At 44.2% G+C, this 23479-nt stretch overlaps 1 protein-coding gene across 1 annotated transcript in view; it reads left to right on the plus strand.

The window, feature by feature from the left end:
- LOC135888686 (transcription initiation factor TFIID subunit 4-like) overlaps positions 1-23479 on the plus strand; it is a 207145-nt gene that overhangs the window by 79076 nt on the left and 104590 nt on the right. The window contains exons 11-12 of the mRNA XM_065416440.1: positions 459-589; positions 2892-3017. Of these exons, the coding sequence (XP_065272512.1) occupies positions 459-589; positions 2892-3017 (257 nt within the window). The remainder of the gene's footprint in view (positions 1-458; positions 590-2891; positions 3018-23479) is intronic.

A 23479-nucleotide genomic window follows, 5' to 3' on the forward strand; every position in this document is an offset into this window, starting at 1 on the left:
GGACCAACTTCTATTGGTGACAGAGACAGCTCTGAAGAAGGTCTCTGTGTATCTCAAAAGCTTGTTTCTCTCACCAACAGAAGTGGGTCCAATAAAATATATTGCCTCACCCAGCTTGTGTCTCTAGTGAAAGATATGTATATCTAACCATTTATTATGTGTGTCTAATGCTATTCCAATAAGGTTTTCTCAAAAAATGTTCCTTTACTTATAGTCTGTTCCGGCATATTCTGTAATTTCTTCTCAGGACTATTGTACCTTATTTTTTCACTACCTTAAGACTGTATACATACATTCTCTTCTGTACTCTGAATAGCAATCCTTCCAGGGAACTTTATTAAAGAGAGACATTTTTGAGATATTTAGAGTACTGTGTTTGTAATTGCTGTTGTGTCATGGTGCTGAGAAATGTTAGGGGGTGTTTTGGGAGGCTAATTTCATTTTTTTTTCTGCTTCAGCTAAAAAATTAGGAATTACAGATGTGCCCGCTGAGGTGGTTACCTTTATTTCCCATGCAACACAAAACAGATTGAGAACAGTGATAGAAAAAGTAACAATGGTAACACAGCACCGAATGGAATCGCACAAAGTAAGTATGTAGAGACGTGGTACTGAATGCTGTCCAATTATATGGTTTGAGGTATTTCAGTAATAAATCTATTCTTTCCTTTCTGAGCAGACTATAGGTGGAATATCCGCACTGTTCGTGGCATGGTTTGGTCAGAATTTACCCATGCTTAATTAATGAGAGTTGGTAGGTGCCTTTCTCTATGATAGAACTTGTCCATGGAATGTTGCCTTTAAATCCCTGTAGTCTGATTATTTCAGTTAACAATACTAAAATCTCTTGTGGGACAGCAGTTAAACTGTTCCTAACTGTGGGTCATGGTTGAAATTGCTGTTTCTCAGTGCCTCATGGACATCTCTGAACCATGGTAACCACATCTTGGATTGAAGTTGCTTTCCTTATGTGTAAACCTGCTTTTAAAAGAGCTTATAATTCTACTTCTTGGCTGTGAGAAAAATTAGTATGTACTGTTACAAATAGAATTAGCTGAAAGGAACATTGATCCAAGTAATGAATACGTCAGAGACTACAAAGATGAGATCTTGCATACTGGGCTGAAACTGAAATGAAAAATGATAATTTTAAATCAGCTTTAAATGTTTTATAATGCATATCTAGTGTATTTTCATTAATAATGGAGGGAAATGCCACATATTTTTCTTAGACCAGCAGCCTCAAAATTCAGAGGTTCAACACTGAATAATCAATGACATTTTCTTTGAAAATAACATTTCAAGTTAAAATTGTCCTTTGAGCCTGTTGCGTGATTGTAATTTTACAGAAAAGTGACATAATTTGAGTATCTGACACTATGGGAGCTCTGGTAAGAGACTGCAAGCTAGTTTCTGACCACTGGTAATAAATAGAAAATCTTTAACAAGCAAACCAAGTTTTTATTCCTTAACCTTAAATACTAAAGATATTTTTATGCCTGTTAAACTAGTATCAAAGCAGGCTGAAGAGGTCATGATCACAGGACAAGTGGCAATTTGGACCCCTCTTAGACCGTTTTAGGTGGACCCTTCAGATGACTGGCTTGTCTTTCTTCACCTCCAAGATGCCACCCCATGGTCCAGTCACACTTGGACTGGCTCTCGGGGAAACCGAGGGGCTGCATCCCAACTATGTAAACGCAACAGGTCCAATTGTACTTAACTAGCATCTGCAAGACCTCATCTTTTAGGAGTCTGTGACCAGTGGCTGATTAAAGTGACTGAAATTAAACATCTTGTTTGTTCATCCAAAGGTACATAGAGGCCCAGACACCCTGCCACATCCTCTATGTGAGTCTCTTAGAGACTCATCTCCGGCCACTGCTGCTCAGTTATTCCCACCTTTTTCTCTTCCCTAGGCCAGGAAAATTAGTAGTTTAGTATGCCCTTTGATCCCAGGCTTGGGCCCAGGAAGAATAAACCTTGCTCGCATAGGCAAGAGGGTATTCCCCAATTAATAATAAATAAATAAATTAATGGAGATACCCATCTCCTAGAACTGGAAGGGACCTTGAAAGGTCATTGAGTCCAGCCCCTGCCTTCACTAGCAGGACCAAGTACTGATTTTGCCCCAGATCCCTAAGTGGCCCCCTCAAGGATTGAACTCACAACCCTGGGTTTAGCAGGCCAATGCTCAAACCACTGATCTATCCCTCCCTATAGCTTCTCAATAGTTTCTTTCTCCGACAGCGCCTTATGTATGTCATTGTTTTGTTTCCTGTTTGTTTCCTCCCATCAACTTCCTTTACTTAAACTCCCAAGCAGATAAACAGAGGTGCAATGTGATGTTCATAAAAAATAATAGATTACTCCCTCATTCTCCATAAAAATGTCTGACGTGCTCCCGTACAGCCAGTGTCATAAATAATTGTTGAGTGCTGACGTTATGTTCATAGTCTTTTTGCCTTACTTTTGTCCATTTTATTTTTAATATAGATCTGTTTTAACTTGTGTTTTAAGCTGTAAATGTTTTTTGAAGTTCTACATATTATGACAATTTCTTGTCTACTATTTAATCATAAAATTAAACACCACATTTTTTCAGTCAGTTAATCCATTGTTTTGATTTATTTAAGTGTGTGATACCTCTGACATTGATTACAGTCCATATATTTTGTATTTAAAAATATGTTAATTAAATAATTTTATCAATTACTTGTGTAGCTACAATATAACAAATAAGTCTGTTGGCTTCATTCTCTTTTTGTAATGAATTGGTGCACCATGTATATCTTGTTTTTTAACACTTAGGGAAGATTCTAAGGCATAGTAGTTTAAAAGCCTGCATGGATTTATAGCTTTATTAAGATGACTTGTTTCTTATTTCCCAGGACGATGAATGGTATGAACAGGCTACAGATGTTCGATCACAGCTGAAGTTTTTTGAACAGTTGGAGCGTTTAGAAAAGCAAAGGAAAGATGAACAAGAGAGGGAAATTTTGTTAAAGGCAGCCAAGGTACCTGTTTTATTTCCTTTTTAAAAAACAAATATTTACATAAATAGTAGCATTTATGTATCAAAAGCTAGTACAGTATAACAAAAAAAGTATATATACATTGGCCAAGTTCATCCAGGATGATGTAGGAGAGGTTGAATAAGTGACTTCTAGATGTACCCTGTGTTAGCAGAGCCCATTGGGGGCCGGGGAAGGAGATTCACAGCTGCCTCCAACCTTGCCCTGGGCTGTATTTACACCAGGGGAGAGGCAAAGCTGTAACTTTTACACCAGACTTTCAGTGTAACTGCCAGTGTGACCCTCTGCACAAAGCCACAGTGCGTAATCAAGCTCAGCTGCCCTTCTCAGTGCTCTGACCCGTGTAACTTCCCCCCTTGCAAGTGCACATGCAGTAGCTTTTCACCAGTGCACGTTAGTCCACGTGCTCAGGTTGGATCCCCAAGAACCTTTGCCGCCATTTGTGCTGTCATAAGCCCGATGTAATACATTCTGCTGGAAAATTTTCCCCATTAGGGATAAATTGGCTGATCTGTACTGAAACTTGAGACCAGCTCTAATACTACTAATATTATATAAAGACATTTTCCATTTAAACAACTTTTCATTTAGAGTTTTGTAAACTGATAGTGATAGTACATTGTATGTCGTTCACATAAACAAGTTATGTTAAGCAGGTATCCAGTTTAAAATTAAAAAAAAAGGAAACTCAGGTGATTAATCCACTCTCAGTGCACTGGGTTATCCTGATTTAGTATAGTTATTGTAATCTATAAAATCATTCCTGCCCTGATCTGGAGCAGTGCCAAGCACTGCAACTCCCATTGACGTCAGTGGGAGTTGTGGGTGTTCAACTTTTCCCAAGCTCAAGCTTCTGTTGTAATGAGGCCTCTAGATCTAGATGACTATGGATAAGATTTTCCAAGGAGTGTAAGAGAATTAGGTGCTCGACTCCCACTGAATTTCAACAGGTGCCTAACTCCATTATGTCCTTTTAAAATCCCAGCCTATATCTGCAGTATTTAAACACAGTGCAGTGAGCCAGTGGTGGATTTTTACTTTTAATTCTCAATTTTCAAGATATTTTGTTTCATTAATTGGCTAAATTCTGCTCGTTTGCATCAATGTAATTCTGAAGCAATACCACATGGGCATAGAATCTGTCCCAATATATTTAGAAATTTGGTGCAGTAATTTCTAAATACCTGCATTTGTCTGATTGAATTCTGAACGTTATGATTTCACAGTTCTTCTGGGATTCAGATGGGGAGGGATGCAACACCATAATCTGAGTGTCCCTAGCCTCTATTTGCCAGAAGCTGGTAGTGGATGACAGGGGATGGATCACTTGATGCCTGCCTGTTCTGTTCATTCCCGCGGAAGCACCTGGCATTGGCCGCTGTCGGTAGACAGGATACTGGGCTAGATGGACCATTGGTCTTACCCTGCATGGCCATTCTTATGTACTTATATTCACAAACACATAACTGCAGCTTTTTAAAGTTTATCTTGAAGCCTGGTGCCTGTATTTTATGAGCCTATCTGTAACATATACTATAAAGATTGCTGATTTTGATACGCTCAGCATAAGATACTTCAAAGTTGTTTCTAGGGAACAGCCCTGCATTGGATTGGATATGAGGATACACTAGATGACCTAATTAGTCTTTTATGTCTCTAACTGCAGTGATTATAAGGTAATTTACAAATAGGCTTATTATTTACCCTTTGTTCTTACAATTTTAATCTTCCTAATTGTCTTTATTGCCCCTTGTATTTATACAGTTTAGTTACATATACAATATCCACAAGAGGGACAAAATGGGGGAAATCAGTACCCTTTTTAAAGAGTTGATGTTCCTAATTTTGTTCCATTTGTTCTTACAAATGAAGACTGGCCTTCAGAAAGAGCTTCTATCAATTTAAGAAATTAGTTTAAGTTAATATTTTTTAATGGGCTGAAAAGAAGAATTGACTCATTCAAATGCTTTCCTCTCATCTAAGTATCCTAACAGACTCCAGAGCTTGTTAGACTGGGTGGAAAGGATGATACTCATTTGTCTTCTGCTAACTTAAACTGCCTATCTCTTTTTGATAAAGACTTATCATTAGTTACATTTGGGAAGAATATTTTTCTGGTTCTCTTGTCAACTGTTTTTTATTTTTAAAATAGTGGCTAAGAGAACCAGCTGGTCCAGTTTGTCACACTTTCCCCCTTTCCTAGCAGAGTTATTACTGTATGCGTGTTTCTTTTGGTTTAATTGGGATTTTAGAACTTTCCAGGAAGACATAAAACAATTTAGCCATTGCTCCTCTGAACTAATCTTTAAATTCTTAAAACACCAAAGAAAATCATTCCGGACCTGAAATGTTTCCTGATGCCAAGAGCTTTACAACTTTTCATTAATTCCAGTGTAAATGGGACATTTTATTTAAGCCCCTCATTTTCTGTGTTTTGTTTTTCATTCTGTTTTGCTTTTTGAAGTTCATATTCTTTCGCTATGTCGCATTCTCACAACAGTATAAATAGGCCTGTTAATTTCCCCTTACTTTGAATTCTTTGAATGCAAGCCAGAAGGTATCATTATTACTTCATGTGTCATTTCCCCCAAAGTGTGCTCTTACTACTTCTTCGAGTTCTTGCTCATGTTGATTCCATGCTAGGTATGTGCGTGCCCACGTGCACAGTTGTTGGAGATTTTTGCCTTAGTGGTATCCATAGGGCCGGCTGTGGCGCCATCTGGAGTGCCACGCTCATGCAGCGGTATATCAGGTGCTGCCAGCACTACACCCTCTCCGTTCCTTCTTACCGCCGGTGACAGGTGGTTGGAGCGCCTGGCCTTGCTTAGCAAGAGCATTAGCAGTTCTTCACTGTTTAGATCGTTCTCCTTTGTTGTTTAGTGGAGTGATTAGTTAGCTGTTAAGCGTTTTAATAGTAGTTTAGTGGTTAGAGTCCTGGCTGGGACTCCCGCTCCCCAGGCTTCAAGCGAGTTCTGAGTGCAACCAGCCGATGCACATCAGTGACCCGCACGATAGCTGTTTCAAGTGCCTGGGGGAGTTCCATAGAAAAGACGAGTGCCAGATCTGCAAAAACGTTCATCCCCAGACTCAGGAAGAGCAGGACATTCGATTGCAGGTCCTCCTAATGGATGCTGTTCTGTGCCCGGCATCAGAGCCCTCACACTCTGACTCCATGCTTCGGCATCGGCATGCAGCGCACCCCCAGCACCAGAATCCGTCTGGCACCGTTCCCCCTCACTGTTACTGAAGAAGCGGTCTAAGTCGACTGGTCCGCAGACACTGTGCAAGAAGGAAACTTCAGGCAAAGGGCAGGTGTTAGGCCTCGTTCCCACTACGGAGGCTCTCAGAGGTACCGCTGTGGTTGGACCCCCTAGCCCAGCCAGAGACCCACCTCCAACTTCAGGGAGCAGTAGGGGGTCCCAGCCCATCGCAGCGCCATCTGCGCCCGAAGCGGGCCCAGCGGCCAAAAAACAGTTAGGCCAACTGGCACCTCAGATGCCTGGCAGATCCCACCAAGATACCAGTACCGACAATCAGGCCGGTTATGGGGCCACCCCCGAAGGTAGTGGAGTGTCTCCAGTCCCTGGAATGCAGGCGTCGTTCCCCTTCACTACAGCCAAGGACCCCGGTACCGCAACCTTGGTCTCCGGCCAGGAGGCCCAGATCTCCAACACCACTGTCCCCAACAACAAGACATAGGACTCTGGAGTCGCGATGCCAATCCCCATATTCATGGTACCATCAGTCCTCCCACCAGAGATTGCCAAAGCGCCGATCACCATCGCCTTGCAGATCTCCCAGGCATTGGTCCCATCCAGTAGGGTACTGTTCCTGGTCGCAGCACCGGTCACCAGGGCCCTGGTACCGTTCTTTGGGCGGGCACTGGCCCTCAACTTCCCCATACCGGTCTCTGACGAGGGTCAGTTGACAGACTCAGGCTTCAACAGCCCTGCCCTGGTCACCAGAAGGGCAGTGGTCCAGGTCAGAGGGCCAGTTCAGTCCTTCCCCCATAAAGGGCGAATAGTCTCCTCGCCAGGAACCCGCCAAGGTGCCTTTGGCACCAGTATGGGATCAAGAACGATGGCCCGCCCAGTGGCAATACTGGAACGTGTGTGTGTGTGTGTGTGTGTGTGTGCCTGGCCTGTTATGCCGGTACCGTACTCCCACCGCTCCTCCCAGGCTCCATCGGACAAGCTACCCCCGGCACATGGAGATGAGGTGGCGGCAGGGCCCTCACAAACCAATAGCGCCCTCCCCCCCAATGACTTCAGGGAGCACCAAGCCCTACTCAAGAGGGTTACTGCCAACCTGAAGTTGGAGGTCAAGGAGCTAGCTGAGGAGTCCAATCACCTCTTCAATGTCATTCCCTCCTCCGCCCCAGCCCGGGTCATGTTGCCCATTCACCCAGCGGTCCTGAAAATTGACAAGTCTGTATGGCAGACCCCATCTTCCATTCCACCCACATCCAAGAAGGTGGAAAAGAAGTACTATATCCCTGCAAAGGGGTTTGAATACCTGTACACGTCCCCTCCTGCGGGGTTCCTGGTCCGCTGTCAATGAGAGGGCCAGGCGAGTGGCATCCCCAAGAATAAAGATGCCAAGAGGCTGGACTTGTTTGGCAGAAAGATTTATTCGACAGCCAGCCTCCAATTTAGGGTATCTAACCATCAAGGCCTACTCGTCAGATACAATTTCAACCTGTGGGACTCCATCAGCAAGTTCAAGGAGAGTCTCCCACAGGATCGGGCTCAGGAGTTCGCCACCTTGGTGGAAGAGGGCAAGGCTGTGGCCTCAGGTGCCCTCCAGATGGCCTGGAATGCCACAGACTCAGCGTCCAGTGTGGTCGTCTCTGTGATAACCATGAGGCATAGCTCCTGGTTTCAGACCTCTGCGCTGTCCCAGGAGATGCAAACTACTCTCCAGGACCTCCCTTTTGAGGGAACGGGGCTATTCTCGGAGATAACTGATGCAAGGCTCCATGCCTTAAAGACTTACGGGCCACCCTCCGCTCCTTGGGCCTGCATACTCCTCAAAAGGCTAGTTCCGCCCCCCACCTCTCCACCGTCGTTGAGGTCTTGGGGTGCCTACAGAAAGAAGGACAGAGACAGGGGCTTTAAGCGACACCACCAGTCATCATCTTGTCCCCTGCCCAGTCTGGTCCTTCCAGGGACCAAGACAGCCAAAAGCAGTCATTTTGAGGGTGCGCCCGAGGACTACGCTCCAGTCAATGCACCGGATCCCTGTCTTCCTTAACTGCCGCCACCCTTTCCGGTCAGTTTGGTCTCATATCACCTTGAACCGCTGGGTGCTTGACAGAGTTTTGTCGGGCTACACCCTGCAATTTATAGCCGACCAACCCTTCTATCCCCTTTCCTTGTCCCTCTTCAGGGACCCTTCTCATAAGCAACTACTTGTTCAGGAGGTTGAAAACCTCCGGTGCCTGGGGGCAGTGGAAGAGGTTCTGCAGAACATGGAAGGAAGAGGATTCTACTCCCACTATTTTCTAATTCCAAAGGCAAAAGGGGGCCTCAGACCTATTCTAGACCTGCGTCGCCTCAACAAGTCTCTCAAAAAGTTGAAGTTTCGCATGGTCTCCCTGGCCTCCATCATTCTATCCCTGGATCCGGGAGACTGGTGCACTGCTCTCTAGTTAAAGGACGCTTACTTCCATATTTCCATTTTCCCAGGGCACCGGCGTTTCCTCCATTTCACATTGGGCCAACGCCATTTCCAGTTCACTGCAATGCCCTTTGGTCTCTCGTCATCCCCGAGAGTGTTCACAAAGTGTATAGCACCAGTGGCCGCTTACCTGCGACATTGGGGAGTCCAAATCATGTACCTCAATGATTGGTTGAAAAGGGGCCGGTCCTTGGATCAGGTGCGGAGGCATCTCGATCTGGTATGTTCCACCTGTCGCAACCTGGGCCTAATAATAAATGAGAAAAAGTCAACCCTGACTCCAGTGCAACACATAGAATTTATCGGGGCGGTACTCGACTCCACTCGGGCCAGCGCCTTCCTCCCCGAGACTCGATTCCAAGCCATGGTGGACCTCATCTCATCTCTGCGTGCCCAACCTGAGACTGATAGGTCACATGGAGGCATGCACTCACGTGGTCTGGCACGCGTGACTCCACCTCAGAATCCTACAGGCGTGGCTGGCATCAGTCTATGTCCCCAACCGGCACAGCATGGACTGGGTGGTCAGGATTCCAGACATGTACTGTCGTCTCTCGCCTGGTGGCAAGATCCCATGTCGGTGCCGGAAGGAGTCCCCTTCACGGCCCCAGTCTCGTCGGTGACTCTTGCGATGCTTCAGACTTGGGATAGGGAGCCCACCTGTGTAATCTCAGTATGCAAGGTTGTTGGTCCAGTCACGATCGGTCCCTGCACATCAACATCAGGGAACTCAGGGCGGTTGTCCTAGCCTGCCAGGCCTTTCTGTCTTACATACAAGGTGTGGTGGTTCAGGTCCTGACGGACCACACAGCCACAGTCTTCTATATCAACAGGCAGGGCAGAGCCAGGTCGTCTGCCCTCTGTCAAGAAGCCCTCTGGCTCTGGGACTTCTGTCTGCAGCACAATGTCCATCTCATAGCCGCTCACCTCCCAGGGGCCAAGAACGCTTGGGCAGACTGCCTCAGCAGGACATTCTCGTCTTGCTATGAGTGGTCCCTTACCCAGAGGTGGTCAGTTCTATTTTCCACAAGTGGGGAACTCCCTGGGTGGACCTATTCGCATCCAGGCAGACCAGAAAATGCCATGTTTTCTGCTCGTTTCATGGCATGGACAGAGGATCCCTGTTGGATGCCTTCCTGCTCCCGTGGTTGGGGCCTCTGATGTATGCCTTCCCTCTGGAGCCATTGCTCCCCTGGGTCCTCATGAAAATCAAGCAAGACAGGGCAACGGTCATCCTGATACCGCCGGCGTGGCCACGCCAACGCTGGTACAGTACCCTGCTGGACCTCTTGGTGGTGACCCCGTTCCAGCTGCCACTCAGGGCGGACCTGTTGTCCCAGTACCACGGCAGGGGCTGCATCTGATGGCTTGGCTGCTGCATGGCTAAACACGCAGGAGCGGCAGTGCTCGACCGGGGTCCAGCGAAAACCCTCCATCAGAGCGACCTGCCTTGCCAGATGGGAGCGGTTGACCTACTGGATTGTGGATAAAGGTGTCCGTCCCGAGCGAGCTTCATTGCAACTCAATCTAGACTATCTCTTGCATCTCAAGCTCCAGGGTGTGTCACTCTCATCGATCAAAGTCCATCTAGCAGCCATTTCAGCCTTCCACCCGCCGCTCGAGGGCCGGTTGGTTTTCTCTCAGGATATCACGGCCAGATTCCTTAAGGGCCTGGAGTGCCTCTACCCTCACATCAGGGATCCTGTTCTTCCAAGGGACTTGAATCTGGTGCTATCGTGGCTCATACGTCCCCCCCTTCAAGCCTCTGGCTTCCTGCTCTTTCCTTCTCCTCTTCTGGAAGGTCGCATTCCTGGTTTCAGTGATGTCGGCCCGCCGGGTATCCAAAATTCGGGTGCTCACCTCGGAACTGCCTGAAACAGTCTTCTGCAAGGACAAGGTCCAATTAAGACCACACCCGGCCTTCCTTCCCAAGGTAGTCTCTCAGTTTCATTCGATACAAGACATTTGCTTACCGGTCTTCTTTCCGAAGGTGCATAAGTTGGAGGAGGAGCGCAGACTATGTGCCCTGGATGTCAGGAGGGCTCTGGCTTTCTACATTGACAGGACCAAACCATTCCGTAAGTCGACACAATTATTCGTTGCTGTGGCCGACAGGATGAAAGGTCACCTGTATCTGCTCAAAGAATTCTCCTTGGATCACTGCCTGTATTCGCTTCTGCTATGATCAAGCGAAGGTGCCGCTGACGGCAATCATCACCGTCCGCTCTACCAGGGCGCAGACCTCTTCGGCAGCCTTTCTGACCCAAGTGCCTATCCAGGACATCTGTAGGGCAGCCACCTGGTCATTGGTCCATACCTTTTCATCCCACTACGCACGTACCCAGCAGGCTCGGGACGATGCTGGCTTCGGTAGAGCAGTACTATAAGCTGCTAACCTGTGAACTCCGAGCCCACCACCATAGATACTGCTTGTGAGCCACCTAGAATGGAATCGACATGAGCAAGCATTCGAAGAAGAAAAAATGGTTACCTACCTTTTCGTAACTGTTCTTCAAGATGTGTTGCTCAAGTTCATTCCATTACCTGCCCTCCTGCCCCTCTGTTGGAGTTGCTGGGAAGGAACTGAGAGGGCATAGGGCCGGCAACACTTGATATACTGCTGCATGAGCGTGGCACTCCAGAGGGCGCCACAGCCAGCCCTACGGATAACGCTAAGGCAGAAATCTCCGACAACTGTGCATGAGGGCACGCACACACACCTAGAATGGAATGGACAAGAGCAACACATCTCGAAGAACAACTGTTACGAAAAGGTAGGTAACCGTTTTTTCTCTGAATTTGCTCTACGACTATGGAATCCTTTAGTAAGTTTCAGCATTGAGCCTCAAGTACATACAGTATCTGATCATCCCCATCCTAACTGTCAGTATTAGCAACATAGGTGGATGGTCTAACCAAGTAAGCTTTGCCTGTCTTACTTCTTTTTAGGTTTCTATGCATATTATCATGAGTTAAAATAGCCTTGAGTACCACTTGTATGAGGAAACTGTAAAATCAAATGGTCAGGGTTAGCAGGAAACAAGTTAAAAATGTCTTTAAAAAATCTTTCTATGTCATCTCAAACTATCTTCCTTTTGTGGCATGTTCTCATTCTCCTCACGTAGGATTATGCTCTATTATGTGTGTTCAGATAGATACACTTTTAGTGTGGTTTATATTTGTGATAAGGAAGAATTTGTTTTGAGCACCCATCTTTTAGTTACTTTTATTGTTTTCCTCTTTCATTCCTTTGTCTCAAAGTCCTGTGACTATTATAGCTGAGCCTTACTTTGTTCTATTTGATCACATACCTTTTCATTACCTTTTCCTAGGGTATTACAGTGCCCCTATTGATCCTTCCATATTTGTAAGCGTCAGACTATGAGATCTTTCTCTCTCCTTTTGTTCCACAAATTTCACCCATTATAAATACTTTGCAATGTTATATGCTAAAATTATGCACATCTTAAATGTTTGTGTGGAAATAGAACTATTACTTATCTTTTGTTCATTTTTTTCATTTTCTATTTCTTCTTCCTTTTTTCTGTTTCTGAATTCTTTTCTTCTCATCTTGCATTCCTTTCAACATTTTATCTGTTTGCAAACTATGCTCTTCTGAATTATTTTCTCTTTTTCGTGATGTTTGTTTTCCTTTCTGTTATTGTTGGATGTTTTGGAGATCAAGCATCTCTTATCCATTACTTCCAGAATAAAACCATTTTGATTTATAAGAGTCTGATCTTGCAAAATTCCAAGTGCCCTTAAACCCTGCTGAAACAAAGATCTAGAAAATACACAGAAATGCAACCACCTGAATTCTGATAATTACAGAAGGATTGAATAATGGATTTGTAACTAAAAGAGTGAACAATCTTGTGTGAAACTACAAGAAACCAACTGCATGAAAATGATGAATCCATAGATCTGCTCCAAACAAGCAGTAGATGGTGGACAACAGATATTATAAATATTACAGTTATTAGATATGATAGGTGCAGTATAATAGAAAAATATGAACGCATAAATGTACAAACAAATTATCCATGAAAGGAGTGTCATGTGATCTATACACCAACGGGTTATCACAGAATCTGCCTTCCTGCTCAGTCAGAGATGATTGGCAACCTACAGCAGCTGTGAGGATAAAAGAGCTGTAAGACTGGAAGTGCAGGGCAGCTTCCAGAGAGAGCAGAGGGACTGTGGAGAGATGCTCCTGCCAACAAACTGAGAAGCTGCCTGAGAAACCACCACTCCAGAGAGGGAGAAACAGAACAAGAGGCTAGAAAGCCTGCAGAGGTAGGAAGCAGTTCAGGGAACAGCAAGGAACTTGAGAAGGGTTAACTCTGGCTGCTCTGAACAGGGGCCCTGAGCTGGGACCCATGTGAAGTGGGCTGGTCTGAGTTCCTCTATTGCTTCCACAAACTAAGAAGGGAATGGTCAATGGCTAGGAGTGAGTGGCCAAAGGAGAGACTCCGAGACCATTGGACTTTGAGTTCCTTATTTTTGGACTTTTCTGTTATACAGAGGCAATACCATCTTCGTACTCCTACTTGATATTCTCCAGTTTATACATCCAAAGATCATGTTCATCCCTCATTTGAGTCTCCGATTTCTAGGATACTTTCCCCCATTTTATATGTGTGACCTTCCTAGATAGCATGACCTTGCATTTGATTGTATTAAAATGCCTGCATTTCAAAAGAGGCCAGGCAGTCCAAGCAGTCCAGGTTGGTCTGTATAACTGATCTGTAATTATTTTATATGTTCTTCCAAGTTCCTGATGAAGATACTGAATAGCATTGAGATGATTCCATTTGGGTTTTTGCCCAAAGTCTACAGAATCTTGCAGTAATTTGGTTAGGAATTTTCCCCTAACATCACAAAATTCTAAGATTATACAACTCCAGTGATAGTCTGCTGTAAATTTTAATAGATAATTTCAATATTTTAAGCTTTAAAATGCAAAATGTTCTCTGAATAAAGTTCTACAAATGTGCTTTGTGGCCAATGATATTGGGAGAGCCAGTGTCAAATCTGGACTGGGGCTTCCATTTCCCTGGTTTCCCAAGGTGACTCTTGAGTGTCCAGTGCTATAGTCCAGCAGTAGTTAAATGACAGAACCAATTCCCCATTCTTTGGGTGGAGGTCATGTGCCATACTGTGACTGCTGTTTCTTAGCAAGGGCTTCATGAGACTCTTACTTGAATGGAAAGAGCTCCCTCCCTGATTCGCCTCTTCTCTGAAATATCGTATTTCTTGGTGGCACCCATACTTTAAAATATTGTTCTGTCATTTCTTGTTGCTCAGGCCAGATGGACTGTGTATAACTATATGTGACAGAAGAAATTGTGACGTTGAAAGGAAAAATATCTATGGAAGTGAGGAAGGGAAAATCCTAAATCATCTACTATTCTGTGGGTAGGTTGGGTGTGGGAAATGCCCAACTTGCAGAAAAATAGGTAGAGAGTAGAGTCTGTCCTGGAGATTGAGGGTAAGTACAGTGGTTTATATTAAGAAGGGAGTTATTTGTCTTACCATATTACTGATCTTACTATACATTGTAATATATTTCTATACTTACAATATAATATGATAATCTCATACAGCATAAGATAAATGATTACTTTTTAATGTAAACCACTCTATGGGTACATCTGTCTGTATTTTTTAAATTATGGTACTTAACTTCAGTTGATCTTTTCTTTTTTAAATTGTCTTGCTCTGTAACATTCATATTTAAATGATCCTAAATAACTTGAGGGACTGGGGGGCTCAGAGGATTGGTAAAGGAGTAATGAACCTTTCCCCCCATGTCACCTCCAGTTCATATGTGACCCAGTTTCATAGTGACTGAAAGTTATTACTATCTGATAGTTGTTCAGTAGCCTGTGTGCAAAGAGTTGGTGATTCCCATCCAGCTCTTAGTGACTTTCATAGTGTTATCATATATTCCTATAACAAAAACTTCTGCCGCATTTAGCAATGTAGTTTGAAGTCCTATCAGAGAGGCTGATGATAAAAATTAACATTGACAATGAACTAGACAAATAGTTTTCAACCTGTGGTCGATGGACCCCCAGAGATCCACAGACTATGTCTAAGATTTCCAAAGGGGCCTGCATCTCCATTCAAAATTTTTTAGGGGTCTACAAATGAAAAAGGTTTGAAAACTGTTAAACTAGATGAACTTTTGAAAATCCCACAGTGACTGGTTGTTGGATTGGATGACTTCCTGGGACTTTTCTGACTTCAGCTTCTACGGTTGTATGAATCTTCTGGTTCGTTGGTCTTTCCAGGAATGGTACAGACAGTGCCGTATTTGTTCTATGACTTGAGCTGTCCGTTAGATGCATTAAACAGACACTTTCGTTACCAAGCCAGCTGAGCTGGATTTTAACTACTGACCAAAATATGTAACTGTCTGATGACTGTTGGTGGTCTACTATTTGACATCCTTGTCAGCAGAGAGGCCAATGATTGAACTGGCTCTTGGAAACTGAACTACGTTTTAGTCACAGGTATTTTTAGTAAAAGTCATGGACAGGTCACGGGCAGTAAACAAAAATTCATGGCCCATGACCTATCCATGACTTTTACTATATACCCCTATCTAAAACTTGGGCCGGGGGGCCGGGGGTGCTCTGGGAGGGGTAGTCTGGGGGTGATCTGATAAGTGGGATGATCAAGTAGACAAGGGTCAAAGTGCGATAGTGGGGTGAGTTCTGGAACAACTTGAAAACCAAGTTGGCATTTTTTCATTGGATTTTGAAGATGGATAAAAAGCAGTGAGAGGTGATGGAGGAAGGAAGGAATATGGTCTTACTTTCTTGAGCAAGAAAGTAGCTTGACCCTAGGATTCTGAAGCCCTGATAATAGGTGATCATAAAAGAGGCAAATGCAGTAGTCAAATCAGGACATGATTAGGAAATAGGTAAGCATCTTAACAGGCAGAATTAGATTCTGGAAATATTTTAGAGAGGATGATAAGTAGAATTACAGACAAGGGAGACATAGAAGAAAAAAGAGAATTTAGGGAAAGCAAAGTCTAACTAGAGAGTACCTCTTAAAGATATACTGAAATATCAGTATGCAAAATAGCCTTAATCTGACTGGAACTCTCCTAATGCCATGGCCACTCCTTGTAGCTCATAGAGTTTGCCAATAATTTGGGCAGAATATAGGGATTCCCCTATTTTCATTGTATTGCAGATGTAAAATTGATCGATCACAGGTAGACACTTTCTAATAGTGCTGTGGTTTATTATGAACAAAAGTACAATCACAGGACTGTTAGGTTCATTTTTAAGGTTAGTATTTTAGGAATATAGGAATTGCTTTACCTGATCAGCCTGGGGGTCCATCTAGACTAGTACCGTGTCTCTAACAGGAGCCAGTACCAGATGCTTTGGGGGGAAGTGCAACAAACCATACAACAGGCGGTTATGGAGTAACCTGCCCATAGAAGAAGTTTGGTGTATGTCTGTGATATGGTGAGTATGATGATAGAGAAAGCTGAATGGGTCAAGTCCACAGGTTTTTTCTCCACTGTTTCTACTCTCTCCCTGGTAGAAGTGGCTGGAGTGAGGTTGTCCCCCAAAACCCATTGTGATCCCCAGCCACCTCCTGTCTTGGACCCCCCCTCTCTCCGGCTCAGACACCATGGTAATGAGTCCAATATGAAAACATAAATTTGGAGGAGATGGGTTGTCAAGGGAGGGTTCCACATTGTGGCAAGAGGATCCACACAAGATAATGCTGTCTGGATCAACATTACTTTATTTTGGTTTGTCTTGCTGGTGAAAAATGCTGGGGTGAGAGAACAATGCCATACAACAGCTGGCCACAACCTTCTCTGCATACATGGAGCCCAAGCCCTACAGAGGGAACGTGCATCAGAGCCTGCTCTCCACCTTGTATGCACTTCTAGTCAGGATCCACTGGTCTTTGCTCCCCTCTGGATGCAGAAGGGAGAGAGCCTTTGAATCTGTCTGTCAGTGGTGAGTGGGGGAAATTACATTCTTAGAGAGAGACAGCAAAGAGCAGTCTTAGGACAACAAAAAGGTCAAAAGCCAGACTGAAATCAGCTGAGGAATTTATCTTTACATTTAATGTGGTCTGCTTTGAATGGGATTTCTAAGAGAGCAGAACACTGTTTTGTATTACACTAAAAGTGTTGGGCCTTATTTGTTTCTTTTGTTTACTATCTCAATAACCTGGGATGTGTAAGGCTTACATGTGAGAGTAGAATAAGATTTTGAATATGTGGTCAATAATGGAAATGGTCTTAGTGGCAGAAGAAAACACAATGTGAAACCATAGTTGGTGATCATGGATTGATTTTATTTCTAAATGGATATTTGAATAGTCACATGCTTTTTACACTAGATATGTGTAGATGGGGGTTGTCTATGCCCAAGGAATTAAGAAATAAAAAATATTCCATGTTACAGTATTTAAGGAAGCTGACCATTTCAAAATTGTTTATAAAACTAAAATGTTAGTTCAGGTGATCATACTGGCTTCATTGCACATGATGTGTGACATTGACAAATGAATTTTTCTCACCATACGTTTAATTGAATGGCATATATCATCCTATCAGGTCCTGGGACTCAGTTATTATTAGTCCATCCATTTTAGTGTTTTTTCGTTTAGTGTTTATGATACTACCAAATTCCTGGGTACTAAAATTAAATACAACAATCATAGGGGAGTGTAGTATGTTTTTTCATAGCCTCTTTTTGGTAAAAATTGTCACTAGGTTAGTGAACAAAGGATTATATTCTGGTGCAGTTTATAAAGTTAATTTTAGTGCTTGCTGATGGTGCTGAATTTGACACCACTCAAGGCTACAGTCCTCTATTCACTGAACAGATGTAGTGCAGATAGTGGCAATAGCAAATTTCCCTACTACAGTCCTGCCGATGGGCTTCCATCCTCTTCTGTAGGAGCCACCTCTCTGAGTGAGAGGAGAGTTAAATCTCCATGCTTATTTAATTCTTTTCCTGTTTCCCAAGACTAACAATGAGGGTGACAATTGATGCAATACTGCTCATTTGTGATAAGAAAGTGGGGGGCTTAGTTTTGGGGGATTTGAAATTTTGTTACTTTCTACCATTTTAACAATTAAAAACAAAACAAAAAAACAGCTTTTGGACGTGTACTTTTGCATGCCACCTCAGTGTGACCACAACTTTGGATAGGGTTTTACCCTCAGCTATGCTGCTTTTAACTTTCACTTTTTATTAACACAGCTAATGTGAAAGCAAAGTGTTTCATGTTGCCAATTTAACTTCTTTAATGAAAAGTGAAAGTTATAAGTTGGTGCAGCCGTGGGTGAAGTTCTAATGTCATCAATGGGAAAAATAGGTTTAAAATTGAAACTGTTGGCACAGCAGTGGCTCTCAATAGTGCAGCACCTACAGTTGTGACTCTTAACTTTAATGAAAAAGATGAATTTGAAACATTAAAGTCTCCCAATATAGATTTAAAAAAAAAGTGAAGTTATAAATGCCTAGCGCTAGACTGTGATGGAAGTGCTTGCTGAAAGCAGAAGACAATCACGTGCTAGCCCTGAGAGCTTTTAAAGCACAAGTCCTTTAAGCTTAAGGCTCCAAAGTGGTTCTGAATCTAGTGGTATATCTTACATTTTTGTAAATGACATAAAATGTAAAATGTAGTGCAGTACTGATTTTACAAATTGCATGGCTGAAGTGTAACAACCTATTGAACTGTGACCAAAGGGATTATAATTCTGACCATAATATTATGCATAATTATTCATATTCTATCTGTCTTGAAAAAATGGCTACAGGAGGAGGATATATTCAACTAAAATATAAAAATAAAACTTGTAAACTTTGTTCATTTAAAAAAATGCAATCGCTGTCTAACTGCAAGAAAGAACTCTATGGCAGCATTTCTCAAACTTTAGCAACCCGAGGACCCCCATTTTGATTTAAAATTTTTCGCAGACCCGCAAGCCGGCTTTTAATTTTCCCTGGGGGTGCTTAACCCCGCTTAGCCCCAGGCCCCATCCCCACACTACTCCTTCCCCCAAGGCTCCACCCCACCTCTTCCTGCACCTGGTCCACCCCTGCCCTTCCTCTTCCCCACCTCTTCTCTCCCCTGAGCGTGCCTCGTCCCTGCTCCTCCCCCTCCCTCCCAGCGCCTCTTGCACGCTGCTGAACAGCTGTTCGCAGAGTAAAGGAGGCACTGTGGGGGAGGAGGAGGAGTTGATCAGCGGGGCCAGCAGCCCCGGACGTGACTCGTGGACCCCCCTGGAACCAGACATGACTCGCAGACCCCCCTGGAGCCAGACATGACTTGGGGTCCGTTGACCCCAGTTTGAGAACCGCTGCTCTATGGGATGCATATCTCCTGTCTTAAAATGCAGCAGCTGTCGTCATTCTATTTAATAATACTTCACTATATTAGGAAGAAAAGCTGAGTTTTCAGAAAGCTCCTTTGTCAAAGGAGTTTGACAAAATGTGCTTTGAAACCCCCCCTTAAGTATTTATTTTGAATACATACATTAAACTTAACATTAGTGAATCACATTTTCAAAGCTTATTATGTATATTAGAGCTCAAAGTAAGCTGTGTGCTTTTCAGATAAGTAAGATGACAAGGCCCCTACCCCAAGGAACTGACAGCCTACACCGACAAAATAGCATCCTGCCCAGCCTAGGAAAACAGGTCGTGTTTAAAAACATGGTAGCTAAGTAATTAATGAATGTGTTCTTAAATGCTAAGAGGTGGGGTTAACAACGTTAAAAACATGTTAGCTGGTCATGGTCAACCCTCAAAGGGAATCTTAGGAGGAAGCCTAGGGTTTAAAAATGTGCTAGTTAAAATACGTTAGATCACGTTTAAAATATATCAGCTATTTTCCTAGTCTAGACATGGCCACAGGGTTGAATGATGGGGGAAGGGTTCCAAAAGGAACTGAAGTGACTGAGTGGTGGTGAACAGGTGCCTGAAAAAAGTTTCAGGATTTAAAGTTTATATTTTTAATATCCACTTTACTTAAAGCTTCCATGCTTTTAGGTTGTGAAAGAAGTTTGTGTCTGAAGGACAGAGAGGGTGGAGATGTGGCAGACTGAGATTGGAGGAGGGGTCCAAGTAAAAGGGGTGGCCTGGAAGAAGTCCTGGAGACCAGAATAAGAGAGCACAAAGGGGGTTGTTAGGTAGCTTGAGTGGAGTGAAGAAGGCAAGAAGGGAGCAAAAAGGGACAAGAGTAGAGCGGTAAGTAGGAGTTCAAGAGTTGAGCAGGAGCAAAGTTGTACAGGATCTTAGACGCAAGGACAAGAAGCTTACAGTTGAAATGGAGGGTGACGAGAAGCCAGTGATGTTTTTAAAAGTAGCATATCAAATCACCCCAGTTAGCTGTGACACAATTCGGGCAGCTTATATGCTTTTAAGTCTCGATTTCATCAGCATTTGAAGAAACCTTTCATAAAAATCTCAGATTTTAAAATGATCTACTAGAATGATCAGGAGAACAGAGAATCTGTCTTACAAGAGGAGATTAAAAGAACTTGTCTTGTTTAGCCTAGCAAAACATAGACTGAGAGGTGATGGGATATGGTTGCTTTCTACAAATACATTAGGCAGGTAAACACCAGGCAGGGAGAAGAGCTATTTAAGCAAAAGGACAGTGATGGCACAAAATAAATGTATATAAACGGGGCATGAGTAAATTTAGGCTAGAAAATAGGCAAAGCTTTCTAACCATCAGAGGAGTGAGGTCCTGGAACAGCATTCTAGTAGGAGTACTTTTGGTGGGGGAAATCTAACTAGTTTTAAGATGGAGCTTTGCTTCAATGATCTATTCTTTTGTCACCTCCCTACTAGACTTCTGCAACATGCTGCATATAGGGCTACCTTTGAAAGTCAATGGGAAGCTTCTTCTAGTGTTGAGCATCATGGTATTTTCTTTGTAGTATAAATTATATCAAACATATTACATTAGCCTCCTAGTTGCTTCAGCGTCCAATCCAAGTGTTGGGTTTATTCTGCTATGACGCACTTAAGACCTACCTAAGAGACCACCTCGCACCTTATGAGCCATTGAGACAGCTGAGATCCCTCTATTTCTGCATCTTTATACCATGCTCTTCGTTATGTTTTCTGAGTGTCTTAGAAATCAATTGAGTCTCCTCTCCTGGGAGTCCTTAGCTTTGCACACTCTGGATAGTCCTTAAATCAGGATCCTGCTCTTACGACAGGTCAAAACAGTAGAACTTGCATTGGATGACCCTCAGAGACAAGACACAGCTGTTTACTTGGGCTTTAGCTTAAGGTGGGTTAACTACAAGGTGATTTAATCTTTTGTTGTACACTGAAAACAGTCATTTATTAGGAGGCTTGAGGAGCTTGATACATTTATGAATAGGATTACGTGACAAGGGTACCTGTAGTACAGGGGTCAGCAACGTTTGGCACACGGCTCGCCAGGGTAAGCACCCTAGCGGGCCAGGCCAGTTTATTTACCTGCTGACGTGGCAGGTTCGGCCGATCACGGCCCCAACTGGACGCGGTTTGCCATCCCAGGCCAATGGGGGCGGCGGGAAGTGGCGCAGGCGAGGGATGTGCTGGCCGCAGCTTTCCACCGCCCCCATTGGCCCGGGACGGCAAACCGCGGCCAGTGGGGGCCGCGATCGGCTGAACCTGCCGTGTCAGCAGGTAAATAAACTGGCCCGGCCCGCTAGGGTGCTTACCCTGGCGAGCCGCGTGCCAAACGTTGCCGACCCCTGCTTTAAACGTTCTGTTAAAAAGTCTAATTCTTGACAAGAAGGGTAGATAAAAGTTCCTGAATTTGACCAATGCACTAAAGCAAGAAAGGCCACTACTGATTGCAGCAGTGAGCCATATAACATGAAGTCTGGATTCTAGTTATTCTAAAGGCAGTCAGTCTTATTTTTTTTTAAATAAAGACTTAATAATGGGTTAGTAGCGGAACCATAAATCCACTGAATTATTCTAAACATGGTATCAACTTCACCTTTAACTATATGTTTACCTCTTTAATGCCACACATTACTGTATGTCTTCACCGCTGATGAAATTCTCTTATTTAGTTCTGTTTGGGAGTTGGCTGGCTGCTTTCACCCCCAGACCATTTTTATTATTTGTTCTGGAGCTTTGCAGAGAATCTCGGTTGCTTTAAGAATCTCTTTCAGATTATCTTGAACTTTCATCTCCTGGCCTGGTTTTGTTTGATCAGGTCAGGAAAAAAAATTTTTTACACCTTAAAACATAAGATCATAGCTGTTATCTGTAGCAATTCTTCAAATGTTGATCCTTATGGGTATTCACTGTGGGGGTGCTGTGATGGTTGTTGCTCATGGGGAGCATCACCTACTGGTCAGGGATTGGGCCCTTCAACATACAGACAGGGGAGTTGGTAGGGAAGCCCAGGCCCTCCCACTCCACCGGGCTCTGGCTCAGGGACCCGTGAGGGCTACCAAAGGGTCTGACACCTTAAGGCTTCCCTCCCTGGGCCATTTCCTACTACCCCTCTATTGTCCAGAATTTACAGTCAGTAGTAGGAAGGTGTGAGGAGAGTCAGCTCACTGTCTGGCACCCCTTCATGGCTCTCTTGGGGCAGCGGCTGTCTCTTCTTGGGACTTGGCTCTCTAGCCTGGACAGTTCCAAGTCTCTCCTTTCCAGGGTAGTCCATAAACAAAACACAGGTAATTAACACAAACTGGGCTAATATGCGAGAGGGAGAAATGCCTCCCACTCAGGGTCTATCAGAAGCAGGTTCTCCCTTCCCTCAGGGAGGGACCTTCAGGAATTCACTTACGGACACCTCAAAACCTACTGTCACTGAAGGGGGCAGGATCAACCACCCCAACACAGCATCTGACAGCCTGGCTTTTGGATGGACAAGGGACTTTTAGAGAAATCCTGCTCAAACGAAGTCCAAACTGTCCTCCTCAGTAGCAGTTCTTCATATTACAGATGGAGATACTGAGTCACAAATAGGCTAAATGAGTTGTACTAGGTGACAAAGCAAGGCCTGTTCAGCCAGGGGTCGGCAATGTTTGGCACGCGGCTCGCCAGGGTAAGCACCCTAGCGGGCCGGGCCAGTTTATTTACCTGCTGACGCGGCAGGTTCGGCCGATTGCGGCCCCCACTCGCCGCGGTTCGCCGTCCCAGGCCAATGGGGGCGGCGGGAAGCGGCGTGGGTGAGGGATGTGCTGGCCGCGGCTTTCCACCGCCCCCGTTGGCCCGGGATGGTGAACCGCGGCCAGTGGGGGCCGCGATCGGCCGAACCTGCCGCGTCAGCAGGTAAATAAACTGGCCCGGTCCGCTGGGGTGCTTACCCTGGCGAGCCGCGTGCCGAACGTTGCCGACCCCTGAGCCCTTGAGTATGTGCTTGAGTCCATCCCTTTAATGCAAAGCATAAATTTACACCCTACTGAAGGCCAAATAAATATATGTTTAAATTCTTTGCTGAATAGGAATGGATTTAAGTAAGTTCTTAGTTGCTTTGCTGAATCGGTTCACAGATCTCTCAGATCTGAAAATAGAACCCAGATTTCCTTATTCCCAGCCTTCTACTTTAACAATTGATTAGACCAATTTACCTGTCGTGAGCTTTTGCATTTGCCTGATCACTGTAGTTTCAAGTCCCCTTCTGTACGTCATCTTGAAGTTTTATCTTGGCTGGTATAACTTTGTAGTCATCAGAGATCTATAGTATTCTGCTTCTCATTACCTGTTCTCCAGAAGCTCTCTAGCCAAGCTGTCCTTAAC

Source organism: Emys orbicularis, chromosome 14 (assembly GCF_028017835.1).
Source record: "Emys orbicularis isolate rEmyOrb1 chromosome 14, rEmyOrb1.hap1, whole genome shotgun sequence".
Lineage (NCBI taxonomy): Eukaryota > Metazoa > Chordata > Testudines > Emydidae > Emys > Emys orbicularis.